The sequence below is a fragment of the Jatropha curcas genome, chromosome 3, assembly GCF_041381405.1.
Source record: "Jatropha curcas cultivar XTBG-Jc1 chromosome 3, XTBG_Jcur_1.0, whole genome shotgun sequence".
NCBI classification, from domain to species: Eukaryota; Viridiplantae; Streptophyta; class Magnoliopsida; order Malpighiales; family Euphorbiaceae; genus Jatropha; species Jatropha curcas.
This window is the reverse complement of record NC_143153.1, coordinates 2456389-2475906: the sequence shown is the minus strand read 5'-3', so window position 1 is coordinate 2475906 and position 19518 is coordinate 2456389. Positions and strand designations below refer to the sequence as shown.

General features: G+C 30.2%; 2 protein-coding genes and 1 pseudogene across 3 annotated transcripts; all 3 read right to left on the bottom strand.

The window, feature by feature from the left end:
* Nucleotides 1-304: 304 nt before the first annotated feature.
* LOC149497327 (uncharacterized) lies at nucleotides 305-1294 on the bottom strand (annotated as a pseudogene).
* Nucleotides 1295-6990: 5696 nt separating this feature from the next.
* Nucleotides 6991-10619, bottom strand: RUS2 (root UVB sensitive protein (Protein of unknown function, DUF647)). Its single transcript, XM_012229934.4, has 10 exons — nucleotides 10446-10619; nucleotides 10224-10346; nucleotides 9515-9603; nucleotides 9354-9438; nucleotides 8932-8991; nucleotides 8750-8843; nucleotides 8549-8646; nucleotides 8158-8337; nucleotides 7688-7810; nucleotides 6991-7603 (listed from the first exon to the last, which is right to left on the bottom strand). Exons 1-10 carry the CDS (start codon nucleotides 10455-10457, stop codon nucleotides 7178-7180), a joined length of 1290 nt encoding a protein of 429 aa, XP_012085324.1. The 5' UTR covers nucleotides 10458-10619; the 3' UTR covers nucleotides 6991-7177.
* A 1047-nt stretch (nucleotides 10620-11666) lies between these two features.
* Nucleotides 11667-15338, bottom strand: LOC105644546 (uncharacterized). 2 transcript variants are annotated; one of them, XM_012229936.4, is made up of 7 exons: nucleotides 15141-15336; nucleotides 14959-15053; nucleotides 14502-14602; nucleotides 13698-13767; nucleotides 12243-12270; nucleotides 12101-12161; nucleotides 11667-11964 (listed from the first exon to the last, which is right to left on the bottom strand). In XM_012229936.4, the coding sequence occupies exons 1-7, from the start codon at nucleotides 15151-15153 to the stop codon at nucleotides 11859-11861; spliced, it is 474 nt and encodes a 157-aa protein (XP_012085326.1). In that variant the 5' UTR covers nucleotides 15154-15336; the 3' UTR covers nucleotides 11667-11858. The 2 variants fall into 2 exon arrangements, with proteins under 2 accessions (XP_012085326.1, XP_012085325.1); XM_012229935.4 differs by having other exon boundaries at nucleotides 12101-12270; nucleotides 15141-15338.
* Nucleotides 15339-19518: the final 4180 nt, after the last annotated feature.

Genomic DNA, 19518 nt, shown 5'->3' with positions numbered 1-19518 from the left:
AACTCGCAAAGTGTTGATTGATCCGTATTTAAAACTTGTAGGCATTTTCCTTCACCTATTGTGTTTGATGATTCTGCCAGCAAAATAAACATTCGGTTTGCACTCATAATCGATTCTGCAATTTTTCCCTTTTGTGGATGATAAATGCTACATGCTCCACCTTTGAACAGCACTACTACCCCCTTTTCTTGAAGCTGTCCAACACTTAAAAGGTTGTTCTTGAGTTTCGGTGCCCAATACACTTCTCCAACAGTGTAACAGTTTCCCTGCAAAAACAGTTTTACAGTACCCTTTCTAATAACTTTCATTCTGGTATTATTTCCAAGTTTGCACTGTGAGTAAAGGTTGTGTCTAAACTTGAAAACATACTTTCATCACCACACATGTGATTTGAGCAACCGGAGTCTAGGAACCATGCGTCTCTTCTCTTTGCTTCATGAAGTTCAACATAAGCCATTAACAGCAACTCATCTTCTTCATCGAGCTCAGCATAATTTGCTTCGTTATTCTTAGGACATTCATACTGAAAATGTCCTAAGTCATGACATCTATAACATTCAACATCTGCCTTGTTGAAACTTGTTCTGCCTCTTCCACGCCCCCTTCCTCTGTAAGCTCCTCTTCCTCTGTTGCTTGTGTTCGATCTACCTTCAACTTTCAGAGCTTGATCCTCATTATTGTTGCTGGGTCAACGAAATTTTTGTTCATACACCACTAATGAACTCTGTAACTCATCAATGGACATAGTATCAGTGTCCTTTGATTCTTCGATGGATACTACAACATATGTAAACTTGTCAGTTAGGGTGCGCAGAATTTTCTCCACAATTTTCTTGTCTGACATTTCTTCTCCGTTGCTTCTCATTTTATTAGCAACCAGCATTACTCTAGCAAAATACTCTGTGATTGTTTCATCATTTCTCATCTCCAGGACTTCAAACTCTCTTCTTAATGCATTAAGAAGTGATTTCTTCACCTTTTGATTTCCACCAAACTTTCACTTCAATGAGTCCCAAACAATCTTGGATGTGCGACGGTCCAAGATTTGTTCAAAGACGGTTCGATCAATTGCCTGGAACAAGTAATGTTTTACCTGATAATCTTTGGTTCTATCATCATCAAGCTGCGTCTGTTGAGCCTCGGTCAATCTCGTCTCTTCTAGTGGTTCCGTAAAACCTTTCTCCACCAAACTCCATAAGCCTTTTGCTCTGAGCAAATTTTCCATCAATTCACTCCAATGATCATAGTGACCATCGAAGTGAGGAATTTTTGTTAAGGTTTTGTCGTCTGACATTCTCTCTGTGTTTGATTACTTGAAGATTGCAATCTTCCTTCTTTTTCAGAAATCCAGTGGGGGCTCTGATACCAATTGTTAAGTTTAAGCAGAAAAACTGATTGAACAGAGAACTCAAACAATTGGATTTCCAGTATGCATTCATTGAAATCAGACCTGTCAATATATAGCCTTACAGAAATAGCACAACGATAAAAGAAAAAAATACAACAGAAAAATCCTAACAATCCCAAAGAATAGGACTTTTATTTAACAGAACCAAATAAACAGCTCCTAACACAAACAAATCCATCTCTTTTTTTTCTATGTTCTTCATTAAAATTTTCTTTCTTTTTCTCAGTCAAAACATAAAAATCAAGTATCTTGATACGGAGAGGGATTGAGTTTTTTCTCTTGTGACAACTCCTTTCTCTTATTTGTCGCTTTTTTTTCCGCAAATTTTTGTGTTTTTTGTTAAATAAATTACAAATTTGTGTCCATTTAATATAAATATATGTTATTTATGCTTTAATTTTTTTTTTGATTTATCTCCATTTTACGTAAAATATTTATTTTATTTTATTACAATTGAGAATATTTCATCAAATTAGCCATTAATTCCATATTCTTGCCTTTCTTTCTTTTTTTTATTCAACAATAAGGTCATATATATTACGAACATCTTTTGTCCACATTAATAAGTTTATTTTTGTGGTTAGGTTAGAAACAAATCATCAACATCAAAATTATGAAAATGAAGAAAAACCCAAAACATGATAATAAATAAGAAAAACGAGAAATAAAAGCTATCCTTTTCTCCTCCTTTTAGTGTTCTTGGTCTCAACTTTCCTTTTATTACTTTACCTTTAAGCTTAATCTATTGAAACTTTAAAGATCATGACTCGGTCCATTGCTTGCAAAAGAAACTTTAACTTCACTCATTGAGAAAATCTTAGAGTCAGTCATCTTTATAACTCGTGCTATATATTTATTTCCTTTAATTAATTAACACTTTTATTTTATCGTATGTATTCCAATGCGGATGTGATATTCAGGTGAAACTCTTCCGATACTGACAACTCTGATGTTTAAATATCTAACATTATATGTAAGTTCAGCAGTCCATTTTCACTTATCTAACTTTTTATTCATAATTTTATTTTACTTTTAATTGTATTTTTTTATTAATTTCAATTTGAATTTAAACATAAAACTCTGTTAATCCTAAAAATAATTTGAAAACCATTAAATTAAAACTAATTAATATTCGCCCATCCGTATGCAAACCCTAGTGGCCGACGAAAAGATGGTTGATTGAAATTGTTGAATCCATAAAAATGCTTCAATTTTTATATGTCAAGCTTTTTGAAATGAAAGGAAATGGACCTACAAAGCTCTTCAAAGTAGAATTTAAAAGTGACAGGTACAAGGATAAGTCAAATATGTAATCCACAGCCTACCGACATTGGATATGGCTAATCTGAATGGAATATATGTAATTTTTATACTTATATAAATGGGATTGCTATTGCAAGTCCTTGTCCTTTAATTTGTACTTCGTTGACAGATTGTTGCACCATGTTTGGGAGAGGGGAAAATAAATTGATGGCAAGTGAAAAAAGAAAATTTTTTCCTTCTATTATTTGCAAACGAAAACAAAGTAAATGAAAATGAAGGGCAGTGGGGTACAAAATGATTCCTAATTGTCTCCTTTAGGTCGCAAAATCTACATAAATGTTATAAAATCTAGGCTAAATCACCAAAAAAAAAAAAAAAAAAAAGCTACATTTGTAAATTTAGCCAATACTTTTAATTTTGTTGATTACAATTTCAAACTTATTTTTTCTTGTCAATTATGGTATCCGTTGAGAGTTCATCAGTTTGTTGCTTATTTGGATGTTAATGGCCTTACAACACGCAAACTCACATCCATGTGGACATTCTTTAGCCATTTATCTTTGTTTTTAAAATCTTTAAGTCGGAAAATTACGTTGTTGAGACAATCTTCTTCTCATCTTAATATATAGTTGTAAGAATTTGGTACGGTTTTATAATTAACGGATTTTTGATGGATCATTGGTGAGCAACTTGCACTGTAAGTAATACAAAGTTTGGCAAGTAGGTTTCTTCGCTCTCGGAACTGCATCACTTGACCACGCCCAATCGAATCTTAGATGGAAACTAAAATTGATAATAAAAAAAGAAAAACAGGATATTAATAGGCAAAATTGAAAGTATTGACCAAATAAAAAAAAAACGTGAAAATGCAAACTTATTTTTTATGATTAAACCTAAAATCAACTTCCTATTTAGGCTCCAATAAAAAAATTAATGTCCTTTTCTAGTTTTCTCTCGATAATTAATTAGTCTTCAATTGGTATTTAAATTTAAAATCTTAAATTTCTTCAGAATGCATTTAGTATTATTAAATCAAAATTCACATTTTAACAATATATTATTAAGCGAACATGATTTGCATTTCAAAAATTTTTAGTTAATGATTCAAAACTTAGGGATTATCACTGTTCAGAAATATCATCCTGTATGAGTATAAATATTATGAGATAAAAAGCATTCAAAATTAACTTTTGATTAGTAAAAAAGATTCTACTTTTATGAAATTTGTCATAGTTTTCTTTATTTTATTTAAGCAAAAGAGAAAAAAATATATATTTCAATTTTCCTTCTCCCTATTTGCTGATGTTCCAAACAGGGTGTTAACGTGTTCGTCACCACTCTTTAGCTCACCTTTTTGCGCATGGTGTATATATGTATCTAATTAAGATCTCATAAAGGAAAAGCTTTAATTAATTTAAATAGTTAAAGTTTAATACAATATAAGAAGTGATTAATTATATTATTAAGAAAAATCATAAAAAATAATTGTAAATAAAAAAACTATTGATGAAACTTTCAATTTATTTTTTTATTTTTATTATATGATTTTTTAAAATATATTTTAATACTTTTTATCAACTTTTAGTCCTTTTAATGCTAGTGATTATCATGCTATAAAACAAAACAAAAATAATAATAAAAATAAAAACTTTGAAAAAATTGTTTGATTCAAAATTCAACCAAAACCAACAAGTTTTAAAATCTTTCAAAACCACCTAAAAGAATTATTCGATTCTAATTCTTTTTTTTTTTTTTAGCAAATTCAATGATTTCAAGTTTTTGAAAAAAAAAATGTGACCTTTTAGAACCGAATCAATACCGAAATTGAAATTGATTCTGAGACTATTATAATTATCATATCTATTATTATTTAAAGGTCGTCAATGCTCATCTTCAGTTTAATACATGAATTCAATTTTATATTTTCATGAAAATATTTATGGCGCACTCGATTTTCACTTTAATTTATAAAACCCTTCAACTTATAAAATCACACATTTTAAATATTTTAATTAATTTATTAAATATTTAAATTTATAAAATTAAATTGATTGAATACTTATTACACAGTTAAAAATATGAAAATTATTAGCTTTAACAAAAAAAGAAACCACTAAATTAATTAGTCGTACGTTGGACTAGAAATCAATTGTTTCATATTTATACGGTCAAATACGGCTGTTACTCTGGGAGAAAGAACAAAATAGAGTTCCAATCCCCAACTTCTACATACACATCATCAAAACAAATTATTTTAAAAAAAAAATAAAAGAGTTTTGTATTATTCAAGTTTGAAAATTACTTATTAATTTATTAATTTTGGGATAAAAATAATAAATAAAAGAAAATAAAAAATATATATTTCTTGCCGTATAAATTTTATAGCATATTAGAATAATTAAACTAATTTATCATATTCATTCAATTCTGCTAAAGTTAACATTATTTCTAATAAAACAAACATATTAAAAGCATTTAAAAGGTGTATTTTTATTAATTGTCAAAAAAAAATTAATTTTTATTTATAGACATGTATATAGAAAAAGACGAGGAGGAGGATAATTTTTAAAATTTTTCATTTTTCCACTTTCACACGACTTGACGTTAGTATGAGAATACGTAGGGTATTAATATTTCAATCTCTCACATCATCCCAGTGTTTCTTCGTCTGAATGCACGCAAATAGTGTGTGAATTTCGGTGAAATAAAATAATAATATATATCCACTAGTTACGAAGAGGAATTAGTGGATTACGATGCCTTAAATCTTCTGCCATTCACATTTTTATTTAAAGAATTAAGATGCGTTGATTTTCTTTTAAAGTATAAAGATTTTTTATCCTTTCGATGAATGCGTTTATTGTAGAAAATTATATAATACAACTCTAATTCTATTTAAGATATCCTAAATTTAAGTGGATGTATAATTTTTCTGTCTAGCATTTAGTTATTTTAAATTTTAAAAATTGTATTTATATTTTTATTTGGTAATTATTTGTAAAAGTGGATTTTATAATTAATTGTTTATTACCGACTTATTATTCCATATAAATGTCCTGCATGTACAACAAATCACAATTTCACAGCATAAGAATTCGTTCGTCAAGAATTGACATTATATTTTCTTGTTACCCTTGTTAGCATCGAGCCATAGACATTCTTTGATAAAATAATTATACAAAGGGTAATAACTAAAATTCAAAAGTAGTTTATTTTTAAAAAATTAAAAACATTGAAAGTATTTTAATTATAATAAATAGTATTATAGATTTATAATGATATTATGATGAGTTAATTCTTAGGTAATAAATGAGTTGAAAATGTATAATTTAATATTGAATTTATTGGTTGAAGATGGAAGTCTTTATCTAAGAATAAATTGAGTGGAGAAACACATGAAAAATCAAAATTTCATGAAATAAACATATCTCCGTTTATACCAAACAAGGTTGAAATATGCTTTATAAATAATTTTCTCTCTGTGACTCTGGCAGTGAATATGTTAAAAAAAGGGCGGCTTTGAGGTCAATCATAGGACCAATTTTCGATTATAAGCAAGTCAATTTCAATTTTGTACCTGGCCAAATTTTCTTATTCGCCATTATCTTTTTTTCATTTAAAATATGTATAAATAAAAATAAACTGACTTTCTATTTCTAATCACAGTTTTGTTTTTATTTTCAAAAAAAAAAAAAAAAAAGTTTTGTTTTGACATTTACGTAAAGGTAATTACATCATTATTATTTGAAATAATTCAATTTATTATTCAAATATATATTATTTAATAAAATTGACATATACCAATTAATTATGGGATTGACTGACCTAAGTTCAACTATCTTTCCCTTCATAAACAGTCTTTCAATTCGTTTGTTCAACTCGAATAAAACATTCTATAATTGGCATTTTCTAAATTTGATTGGAAGTTTATCTAACTTAATTGAATCTATCCATCATTTTCTCCCCACTTGATATCATTCTTGACGTCAAAGAACATGGTTCATCGTTAGAGTTGGTATTTTAAGGTCAATAACAATATAAATATATATTTTTTATTTAATGGAATTGAAGAATTAAATATTATATATATAAAAAAAATTAACCACAAGTGGTTTATAACCTTGTTCACCTAAAGTAGGATGAGAGACAGGCAGTGATTAAACACCTAAATGTCCACTGATGCCCCATCTAGTTTCCTCTGAGCATTTATATTAAATCCAGATATCTGACTAAGAAAGAAAATTGATTTCTATTACATCTTCATCTCCGGCATAAAGAAGAACATATTATAGTAACATATGAATGACAATGCACAAATATGAAAGTAAGTTGTAATTTTCAATTAAACAGCAATTTGGTCTGTTTCACAGCTGCCTTCTTTCTAATTTACAATTAAATGCACCCCAACCAAACTCATAGGCACAAGCTGTTACAAACCATCTTCAATAGCGTAGTTCCTAGAAAGTACATTTCTATTGTATAACAATCATTTGAGTCTAGAAAATGTTACCATGCGAAACGGCTTCCTGTGCCATCCAAAAAGCGATCTGTATGCCACCCTTTGGCTTGCAGTTCGGTCAAAAATGAATCGAATGTGCTATTCATCTTGTCATATGCGTCTTGCAAGACACTAGCACTTGACTTTTGGGATGATGCATCCATGTTTGCAGCGTATGCAGCAACCAGCCATCCCCTCAATGCATCTTCTCCTGAAGCATTTTGTTCTAGTACCATGTCAGTCCATTTGGTCCCACGGTTCAAAAGAAACTTCTCCTCTGGGAAAATATCTTTCACTTCACGAAGTTTTGATGGCGTAAAAACTTTGTGCAAAGCCCGTCCCACTTTTACATTGCCAGCATCTCCTATAAGTCTTCCAGGAAATACAAGATCTTCACGGTATCTTAGATCAGCAGGACTTGATATCTTTCCTGTCTGGGTTGGATAGCAACTGGAGAAATTAAGTTGATGCAAATAAAAATCAAATGCGAACTTAGTATGGAGAGTTCAAAAACAAACCTTGACAAAGTCTGCAACAACCATTGCTGTCCTCTGTGGATTTAGGGTATTGACAGGGGCAGCTCTCATTTCTTCAATGACACTATAAACATGTACAACAGAAAGAAGAGGACCAACAACCAACTGCACAAAAATGTTTACACAACTAGATCATCAAATGTGCGTAGAATTTTGATTGAATCAGAAGAAAATCATACACCTTATATGCAAAAAATAGAAAAAGAAATGATTGGTTTTCTTTCTCTTTTCTTTTGCAGAAAACAAACAAAGACCGAGTTGCGCACAGCTGATAGTATACACTAGTTAATCAGATGAGTTTTAGCCTCCAATAAATTATTTTTAGTTCAAGATATCATGTAAGTTCAGAATAATGCTCTCCAAAACACAAGGAACTTTCAATTTCAAGAACGCATAGGGCGACAAAATGAATCAAGTGCTTGCTATCAGATAAATAATTATAAACTTCATACCTTCCCCTGTATTGATGAACAAATAGTAGATGCCAATTGAATCCCTGCTCCCATCCCAACCACATTGAAAAGTGTTGAAATGGCCTCCCCTTTTGCAAATAAGTCACTTAGATTGCCTTCTTTGGCAAAAGATGAATAAATCGGCAGCCTTGTTGCTCTAGCTGCAACTACTGCCATTCCCTATCAAATACAGTGAACAAGTAAAATCAATAGAAAGGAATGGATAATAGCAAAGGAGATCTGAGATATTAGAGAAGGGAAAGCACATCCTCAGTGAACGTGTAACTATTAATTGCAAATTAGAAAAAGAATAATGTGAAACCCAATAAATTCCAAATAAACTATCTTAACATCTTTATCCAGATAAAATAATTATTAACTAGAAACAGACCTTTGCAAAATTACCAAGGCCAGCCACCTCAAGGAAAAGATGAGGACATAAGGGAGAAAGTACTTCTAAGCCAGTTCCCAAGTCATAGAGCACGTCAGCTACAATATGGACAGCTCCTAGTTAGAGACCTTGTGAAAGTAATACACGGCTCAAAGCCAACTCCAGCCCACATTCAATAAAATGTAAGACAAGATAGAACACCTAGTATTCTCCAACGTTTTGGTTCTGAATCCATTCTGGCACCCAAATTGCTACATATGAGCTTCCCAACGTGCTGCATCCCATCCTTCAATACCTGCTCATTAAAAAAAATTAAAAAGTTTTTGTTTAAAGAAATGCTATTAGGCTAAAATTGTTGACCATTTGACCTGTGGAAAACTCACCCAACTTATGGCTGTTGCTTGTGCAGGTGTAGGTCGCAAGCCTGCAGCAAATAGGAGTGACTGCAAACCAGTGAGAACATAGAGAAATGACGCACACATTATAGTTCTCATTCCATGCATGTTGAAACTAAACTAAATAAATAAATAAATAGAAACCTACTGCATTATAGAGCCTGTCAAAAAGAAAACAATTGACCAATCAACCTAGATATCAACATTCAGCAGTGCAGCAACAACAATAACCACACCTTAGTCCCAAACTAGTTGGGGTCAGCTATATGCAATCAGCAAAGCATAAAGAGAAAATATCTAGTTTTGACTCTCGAGAACTATAAATAAAATTAGAGAAAATGAAGTATGATGGATGATGTTGTATAATGTTGTGATAATTTACAGATGCTTTAAAGATATTGGAATAAGACCTGAGTTGACAGCACAGACAATGCTGCACTTGAAAAGTGCTGCAGAGCCCGAAACTGTGTATATCTAAGGTATCCCTCGTTCACACTGCAAAACACCAGAAAGTAAATTAATCATGCGTATGTAGCATTTTTTCTTTCAGTGTTAAAATCAAATAACTCACCTATATGGATATCCGGAGGGAAAGAACTTATTCTGAAAGGATTCAACCACCTTATGAAATGTTGATCTCGCATCATCAACAACCTTCATCTATTATCATCATAGTTCAAGAGTGAACCCACAGAAAATAAAACAAAAGAATGATTTAGTTGAATCATTCAAACAATTTAAGGACAGAATAAGTTCAATTAAATTAAAATTTTTTCGATAAAGATATTAAATTTTAAGTAAAGTACAGTATAAATTGCAAGATATTACAATTATTTATCTCAACTGTTACATCCTACAAATGTTTTTGGTTCATGCAAAATTAACCCCTGCGCTCGCTAGATAGCAGCTGTATTTATTTTTCTGATTCATTTCTTCTTTATACACGCTATATATAGCAAGCACTTGAGCTAACTATTCAGTAAATCTTCTCTTAGTAAGAAGTAAGAACTAAGAAGAGACGTCTTTGTGATTAATCTCTTTCCAAAAGCAAAATATTCCTTTAGGCATTCCCATTTTCTCATTCAAGTATGAACAACCGAGACCAAAAGAGCAATTAAGATGACCAAGCACAAGTGAGCTGATCCATTATTCAATTACTTCTAACAGCCACCGTGTAAACAGAAATTAGAGTAACTAGCTATTATCAGCACAGCTACCATGCACGCCAGATGTTTGCAAAATTACAAACGAGAAAGAAAATATTTAAAGAAGGAACATACAGAGAGCCGACCATCGGGCTGAAACTGGAAGTGACGAGAGACAGATTCGGAGGTTTCGATCCAATATACTGGCACTTCTATAGGTGACTTGTCTGGCTCCTTCTTCTGCATCGTTATCTTGTTCTAGTTGTAAAATAGAAGGAAAAAAAAAAAAAAACAGAGAGAGATTAAATTAAAAGTGGGGAAAGGGACCAAAAAGATTTTTGCATTAGATACACAAACCAGCAAGTTCATGACTGCAAAACGGAAACGGTTGGCGAGATAAGATTCAGTCCTAGTGGGTCGGGATTTCGAGGCGGGAAGCTATCTGGCCATGTGCCAAACTGTACGAAACAGCGTTGCGGAGGCGAGGGGAGAAAAATAAGAAAAAATAGATCAAGAACTAATATAATCTACAACGACGTCGCTTGGTTTAATTTATTATCAGAGCTTGCAGTCTACCCATAAGTGTATATTGTTTTATGTAACATAGATTTAAGAGCAAAAGATAATTGACATAATAATGTACTTTCCCATAGGGTTCGGTTTGAGAACCGAACCGACTGTTCAAAATTTTAAATTGAAAACGACAACCAACGTAGACCAATCTGAACCGGAATAAAAATATAATAAAAAAAATAATTTATTCTATATCCAGCTAAAAGTATAAATAAACTTGTTGCTAGATGATATACTTTAGTTAAAAGAACTAAAAGTATAAGAATGTGAAGGTAAAAAAAAAAAAAGTAAAATACTTAGTTTAAAATTATATTGTTTTAATAAGTTTAAAAGTTTAATAGTTAGTTATTTTCACTGATTTAGTGAGTTAAGGGTAAGACTATCCTGTTGTGTAGTATGTAGTATTATTTCTGCCCATTTAAAAGCCTCCAATGAATTAAAAAATATTTTTTTTCTTTATATATTTTTTATTTAGTCCAATATTACATTGTTTAAAATATTTAAAATTTTTTTTCTTTTAAATTTTCTAACAATTTATTTGGTTAACAAATTTTATTTCTTATAGGTATAAATAAATATTGTAAGTTATTTAAAATAAAATTTATTAATATTTTTCATATTCATGTTAAATTTTTTTTTAGAAAAAAGACATACCCCTATAACTGAATTTCTATTATATCTTTTTTTTTTTGAAAAATAATGCGTGTATCATTGAAATCGTGACCAAAATCGTCAATTCATTAGAACTAGGACTGGAACCAAAACTGGATCAGAGCCGGTTCACCATGACTACTTCTCAATAGCTCAAAAACCCAATAATGAAATACCAATCTCAAATTTCAGAAATAATAATAATAATAATAAGGTTGAGATCTTGGTACTAGTGTCACTGCAAACCTCCCTATTGGCAAATTTTGAGACAAAATGCTTGTACAGGTTCACAAACAATGGCATGGCATGTTTAATTGTTTTAGATCAGGTTGTACAATTTTATCCTTCAGCCAATTATCAAAACACAAGCCCAAATGTAGTGGACATATTCTCATAAAAAACAAGTGTGTAAAACAAAAAGAATAAGGATTCTGTTTGCCACAACAATGCTCAAAAAAGAAAAGATATTAACAGGGAAAAAAAATTTCTGCCCTATGCTCTTGAACATACAAAGGCCAACTATCCTTTCATCTAGCCAATTGAATTTTATAATGTCAAATCAGGATCATCATCATAGTCAAAATCTGGATCAGCTGAAGGCCTGATTCTCTTAGCTTCTCTTGGTCCACCTCTTCCCTTCTTTGGTTTTCCCCTGACAGTATATTCGACAGAAAATATGAAGTAATATTCTAAATAAGTAGCATTAGCAACATTCATCTTGGTCTAACCATTCCTTATCCTTGGATATTCTGGTTACATGTGCAGTTTACTTTAAATATGGTACTTACTGTCCATTTGCATATATTCCTCCACCCTTCGAACGCCCTACACCATAATCTGACCTGCCATCTAAAAAGCACAAAAGCAAATAAATGACAAGAACAGTAGAAGTGAGGAAAGTTGTATATGCAGCTGTGTATATCAGCTCACCATCCCGTCCAACTGCTTGCTCTTCAGCCTGAAACAGGAAAAGAAATGTGCAAGGGAATTTTGAATAGCATATTCAACATAACTTCCTAGCACATCAAATTGAGAACAACAGAAACATTTTAAGAAATTCTTCTTTTCTTGTGAACAATATTAGTGAGCTGACACAACAGTTTTCAGACCCAAAGTCTCTAGTGCTTGAAGGATTGAGTTCTACAACCAGATAAAGTGGCACATCCAATCACATACCCCAATTTTGGGATAAGAAGCACAAAGAAGTCTAATGAAGAAAAGCAGCACAGAATTAATGACATGCAACATAAATCAACGCTATTGCTACTCCCTAGTATCACAGATCAATCTTATGTTAAAGTTGATCAAGCAAAAGATTTGTTCACTGAGCACTTTATTCTTCTCAAATTCCATATAATATTTTGATTGTAGGTTTAAGCGTTTGAATCGCCACAACTGTACAAAGTATGATGAGTCCTCTATCCCCTCCCCACCCAACAAAACATCTTGACTAACAAAGATTTCAAGAATCATGAATGGGACAGTAAAAGATTTGCAGTCAAACAAGCACATTACATCATCACCAATTTGCAAACTCTAAGAAATATAGCATAAAAATTTGGCACATCCAAATAAAAGATACATCCGTTTCACCACTGCATTTAACTCATTCAAACTCATATACTGAACATAACATGCTTTGCATGCAAAAAGATTCAATGTTCCAATCGTCTCCGAACAGTGAAGGGGGAAACTAGGAGAATAAAAAAAAAATTCAGAATTTAGGATGGTTAAAAATAAAAAATTTGGGATTCAAAAACAACACAACTTTCAAAGTAGCATGACTGCCCCTCTCCATGTAGACATATGTATTAACAATATAAAAGAAAGAGTTCCACTTTAATAGGCATATGTTCCACTTTATTGGGGAGTTGCATGTGTTCAATAGTATGCAGTAACAGGGTTTTAGTTATGGACCAGAAACTATGATTAACAACGAGGCTATTTTGGAGTTTAAATACTTGTTAAAGTTCGAAATTTAGAATTTGAAGACTTGTTAATCATGCATGAACTGACAGAAAAAAACCAAAGGGTCCCTTCATTCTCTTATTTTTCCCTGATAATAAAAAAGTTTTAAATATTTACTGAACCATTTGTTTGTATTGAAATCTAGTAGATTAGCAGAAGATGAGTTAGAAAACTACTTTCTAATATAAAATCCATCCATTGAAAGGAAGACTAAATACTTGGTGAAAAACACCAGACTCATGGTTCAGAATTTTCATCAATCATCACTTGACTTCTATCTCGCAATTTGCAGTATCCATCATTGGGAACTACCATGGCCACTCTTCTAAGGAAAAGATGAAAAGAATAAAACAAAAAGAGGAAGATAAAAAGAATGTAAGTGCCACCACTACAATATTTAAGATTTAGAGCACATACTGCAGGTGAGGTGACTGAAGATAACGAAAAGAGCCTATCTTCAGGCTGGAACTTCCTAGACCGTTTCAAGCTGCAGCAACAACGTTGAAAAAGTTAATATCTGTTATATAGAATAAAACCTCGATCTCTAACCATAGGAAACTTGTGCATCCTAATGTTATGCCTACATATAAGGTCAAACTTTATGCTAGTTGTGCTATTTTATAGCTGGAACTAGTTATTCCAGTAAGTATGATTCCTACATTGTAGTGTGTTTAATGTCAATAGTCAACCAGCCTAGAAAGGTTTGTATGTAAAAAAGTGCTTGTATATGACAAACAAACCTAAGAATAATTTAACTACAAATTTGGACAGATGATTAATGATCTCCTCTGAAGCCAATAACAGGAAGGTTAATTCAAATGCAAATGTTGCATTGAAATCATAATTATGTGAACACAGGAACTCTATAACACAGGCATCTGAATCTTTTGTTTTCACTGAAGTAAAATAGACCGAAACTTGCATTAGTATAATTAAATAGCAATAATAAGTGTACTTCCTTTTTTAAGATAATGAAGATCCAAGAAGACTACAATTTGTAAGCATTATTACATCATAACCCGCAATACAGGCACATGGAGCAATTTTGGTGCACAAAAGATTTTTAACGAGCATCTGTCAACAAAGCAATTTTCTTCAAATCCACTATTTTCTTTGTTGAATAAAATTATTAGCATGTAATTTAAAACATACAGGCAAACTGTACAACTATTCTCATCAAAGAGAGTAAAAAAAGAAAATATTTAAACAGCCACTCCATACAGTGCGGTATTCTTAGATGAAGATAGGAACCCTTCGAAACCTTTCAATACATTGCCACACTGGCTTGGATCCTGCAAATAATTTGTCTCCATATCATAGACCTGAATCAAGTTAAAACATTAGCCACCTTTGTATCAAGGGAAAGAAATAAAAGAATCAACTGGTGACAATAAACTATCTTCCACATTGACAGCTAAAGTTTAAAAAGAAAGAAACCAACATAAAATTCCAGCCCTGATTTTCAACAAACTGCTTAAAGAATCAAAATTTAAGCAATGTGGCCAACCCAATTAGGTAAAACATCATTAGTTCAAAGTGAAGTGATCAATAAAATTTTTAACTCCAGAAAGGCCGTTAAGCATATTAAAAAAACTAACAATAAAAATAAAAAGGAAACGCATTTTGCATATGTAAACATATAGAAATTAAAAGATGAAAACATGTAAATAAAATGAACCTGTTTTTCGATGTTTCGAAGCTCCTCGTGGAGCTTGTTTCTTTTACTAATAAGAGAAGCAAGCATTGCAGAGGGATTTGAAGAGCCTCGCTGCCCTGTTAGTATCCAAAGAAAGATAAATATTTTTGACAGTAACAAGAAAACGGGAAAAAGAAATTCGAAAGCAGTTATTGAATGATTACCTTCGTGATCCATTTTTCGCGGGAAAATTTGAACAAGCAGTGAGTAAAAAGTTTTAATTATTTAGAAACCCTAAAAGCGCAAAATAGGATTTTAACAGAAACCTGGCGATGTTTTTCTGATTTGAAGAAATTAACATTAATACCTCTCTTTCTTTGTTTTTCTTTGCTTCTCCGCTCCAGACTCAGTAGTCAACAAAGGGCTATCTACTACAATACAGTTTAATAGTCTCAATTTAGAGAAGCCAATAAGATTGTGCCACATAATGACGTGATGGAAAATGGGCCAAAACGATGGGATCAGACGACTGGTCAACTGGGTTTTGGCCAATAATTGTTAGTAAGAAATGGATTAGGCTTATTTATTTTCTGAAAAGCACTTCTAAAACATTGTTAGTATTTTTAGTTTCAGACCTAAGTTCAGAATTACAAATGAGAAACTAATTATTAGATATATTAAAATTCAATGGAAAAATGAGGGTAACATTTTTTAAATGGGAATAGTAATAACAAAAAAAAATAATATAATATTATAAAAACTTATTTGATTAGTAATTATTTCGAGTTTGAATATTCTAAACAATTTGTGCATATAAGAAATAGAAAATACTTAATTCTCCAATTAATAGGCCAAGATAATGGATTTATGATAACAATAATATTTTCTTTGAACAATTTATCAAAATAGTGTGAAATTGAAACAATTTAGATGACAATTTAATAAAAGAAGAACCCCTTTTAATTTTGTTCTAAATGCATACTAAAGAAAAGAAAAATGACATGCAAAAAATGTAATATTTATCTCTCATTTTTTCGCAATAATTTTATTAATATTATTTTGATGATAAAATAAAAATATTATTTTGCCTAAAATAATTTATTTTTTATTTTTTGAAATTATTATTTTTAAAAAAATATTTTAAGAGATAAAAGTAAATAAAATTTCAATAATGAATTATTCTAAATATAATTATACTATTAAATTTAATTGAGTTACATAAGAATACGCGGCGAGCAGATTAAGTTTATTGCGTGTGAAGTGTGAAGTGGGAGCCACAGCTGCACGTGTCTGGAGTAGATTAAATGGATGACGGTGGTGATGGTGGTATAAGATTCCTGGTGGTCCCCGCAACAGGCAAGACTAATTTGGATTATAGGAGTGAACGTCGTGTCGTAGTCGTCGTCGGCCCAATTGAGCTGAGAAAAGGATAAAGAAAAAAACAGGAAAAAGTATAGTAAGCGTTAATACAACGCACCGCCCCCTCCAACTTTGGTCTAATTCTGCTTTTATTATCATGTATGGATGGACCGACTTTTCCCTCTTCTATTTATTATGCTAATTTCTATTTTTTATATTTCGTCATAATGTAATCATCTCCAAAATATATTAATATAAATAATAATGCCGTTAGGCTAAACAAATAACAAAAATATTAAATTAATAAGTAATATCGTGTTGATTAAAATAATAAACGGTCTAAATATCTGAATTTCATTATTTATTATTCTGTAAATTGAATTGAATATTTATTTTATAGACCAATATGAATTTAAAATATTTATTTATATGTTGTTAGGGATGGAGCTCTTTGAGACCCTAGAGGGGCCGTGGCCCTCTTAAGAAATTTTTTTTTTATTTTTATGAAAAATTATATTTTGATCATTTAAATATAAAAAAAAAATTATATTTGACCTCTAGAAGTTTAAAATTTTCATTTTGTTTTTCAAAATAATTGTCCTAACAAAAACAATATATTGCATTAGAAAGTTGGGTGGTCTGTATTTTCATCCTCATGTTATCAATTTTTCCTTTTTTTTCTTTCTTTTATTATTATTATTAACATTTGATGGATGGAAGTGTTAAACCAAACTGAACTATTCTAGAATTTCAATGCTTGGCTTAGGAGCTCTTATGGCCAAAAATTTATTTAACCACAGAAAAATATTCACCAATGATTAACGTTGTTTATTTATTCTAACATGCCTAAGACAAAAAAATTTGCAAAAAAGAAAAAAAACAAAATTCATGTTGCATATAGGACCACCTTAATGAAAATATGAAAATAAGACACCAACACGAGCCTCGAGGAAGATGACTTGGATCTATCGTCTGCCATCCCAATTCCTTTTTAAAAAAAACTATACCAGTAGTCACCTGCTTTTGCATATAATTTTATTTAGGTAATATAATTTTAAGTTATCATTTTTTTTGTCACTCAATTTTAATTTTTATTTTAATGGGATTGAAATTCAGTAATGAAACAATAATATGATGCTAAAAATTACATATATAACAAAAAAAATCATGATTATGAAGAAATATAAAAAAGAGAAGGAAAAAAATGTTAGAAAATATAAATGATAGAGTGAATATCTTTTTCTTTTTCTTTTGTTTTTGTTTTTGTTTTTAAACACTTTTTATATAAATGACATTATTTGTTAAAATAAATTAATAGGTAGAATCCTTTCAAAAAAAAAATTAATATGTAGGTTCTAAATTAATGTATTAAGGAAAAATATAAAATTTTAAAATAATTTTTTTTTTTATTTCATGTTTGTACTTTGATGTCGGCATTCTGATGAATGATCTTCTATTGGAACAGACGTCAAAGTTTAGTAACTAAAAGTTAACAAATTAAAGTTATATGACCTTGTGAAAATAAGTGTAAAGTCAAGTGACCATTAATGTAATTTACCCTTTTTTTCTTAAAAAAAAAAAATGATTCCTCTCATTCCATATATATGAGCTTTTTTTTTTTCCATCTGTTTTACAATGTAGTCTCTATTTTTTAAAAACAAATATTTATTACTCAATTTCTTTTTTTTTTTCGAAAGGGATATTACTTAATTTCTTAATATACTAGGATTATTTAATGTACATTTATGTCCCCAATTGTCTATACAGTATTTAATATTATAAGTCAAATAAAACATGTATACATGAGACAAAGAGAGTATTAAGAAGTGAAAGGAAAAGAAAAAATTAATACAAATTGATTAGATTCAAACTCTATGAAAATAAAAAATTTATATTGTATTATTCAAAACCCATTATACCTCCTAACTCTATCAAGAAAAAAAACTTATGTAACTAGTAAATATTAAAGGGTTTTTTTTTTTTTTTTTTTGGAGAAAGTAAATATCAAAGTTCTTCAATTCATTATTTCTTATTTTAATAATTTTTAATCAAAAACCTTGTAAATGGAGTACTCTAGGATTATATGTCTTATAAAGTTATGATTTTTATTATAAAATTGGGCTAGAATGTAAAAATAAAAAACATAATTTCATAAAGAAAATACTCCATAAATATTATAAAAAATACCAATAATTTTCCAATTCTAAAGATGCCGCATATAAGAATTAAATTATGTTGAAACTATCATTTTAATAAAACTCACATTTGATTATTGAGTCTGATTCAAAAAATGTAGTTTGTTGGATGATTCGAAAGTAAAATCGTCATTGGCGATTGTTCAAATTTTTTAATAAAATTGATATGATAGTGTCTTCTTTGGAGCAGCCGGAATTTCACCATATAAATAGAGACGAAAATCATTTTGATGACTCCATATCCAAGAAAGAAGTTGAGACGACTGAACTATTTTTAGCCTGAATATAATTTGAATTGAGCTGAGTTTTTATGAATCTCTTGTTGGGATCTTGCTAACTCTCTCTTATAATTTCTCATCTCAATAAATATTTTTGAATGGTCGGTATAGCTTTAGATTACTCTTCTTGTTGTTTTGCTTTTATAATTTAATGGGATATTAGTTAATAGCATTGGATTTTTGTTGTATGTGGTTTAAGTGAATATTGATATTTTGACTAGGTTTTTTTTACTTAAGTTATCCAAGTTAAGTTAGTGGTAAGTGGGAGGCTATTTTCTCGAGTTAGTATTTGGATAAAATAAATTTTTTCTAAATATTATAAATTAATAAAATTTAATCTTTTTGCTCATAAAAAAATAAAAATTTTTATTAATTAAATAAAAATCTAAATGAAAGAATTAAGAGGTCCATACGCTCCTCTTCTCACAATTCAGAATATGTGAAACTTTCTAATATAAAATCTCCATCTCTTTCTCGATTCTCAATCTCTTGCCACTCAGAAAAAAGAATGAAGGACACGTAAAGAAGAGGTTCAAAGAGAATAATACACATCAAACTTGCAATTTTGGCCCTCTTTTTTTGTCATTTTCCATCTACTTCAAATTTTCAATATATTATTTTTTTTCTCATTTTTCCTTTCCGTCCAAAACTTGCTCACTGCTGCTCTCTTTTCTTTTTAACTGTTGCAGTGCTTAATTGTTATTAAATTGAAACTGCTTCTCTATTCATTCTTCACTGTTAGTTCTGCTTCTTGTACTTTTTCAGCAGCT

Excerpts from the sequence above, each read along its gene's own strand:
- RUS2 (XM_012229934.4), bottom strand. Across the intron at positions 8,992-9,353 it reads TGTCTGTGCTGTCAACTCAG|TCACTCCTATTTGCTGCAGG; the intron begins GTCTTATTCCAA and ends ACTGGTTTGCAG. Across the intron at positions 8,844-8,931 it reads AAGCAACAGCCATAAGTTGG|GTATTGAAGGATGGGATGCA; the intron begins GTGAGTTTTCCA and ends TTTAATGAGCAG.
- LOC105644546 (XM_012229935.4), bottom strand. Across the intron at positions 14,603-14,958 it reads TTCGAAACATCGAAAAACAG|GTCTATGATATGGAGACAAA; the intron begins GTTCATTTTATT and ends AACTTGATTCAG. Across the intron at positions 13,768-14,501 it reads TCATCTAAGAATACCGCACT|CTTGAAACGGTCTAGGAAGT; the intron begins GTATGGAGTGGC and ends TTGTTGCTGCAG.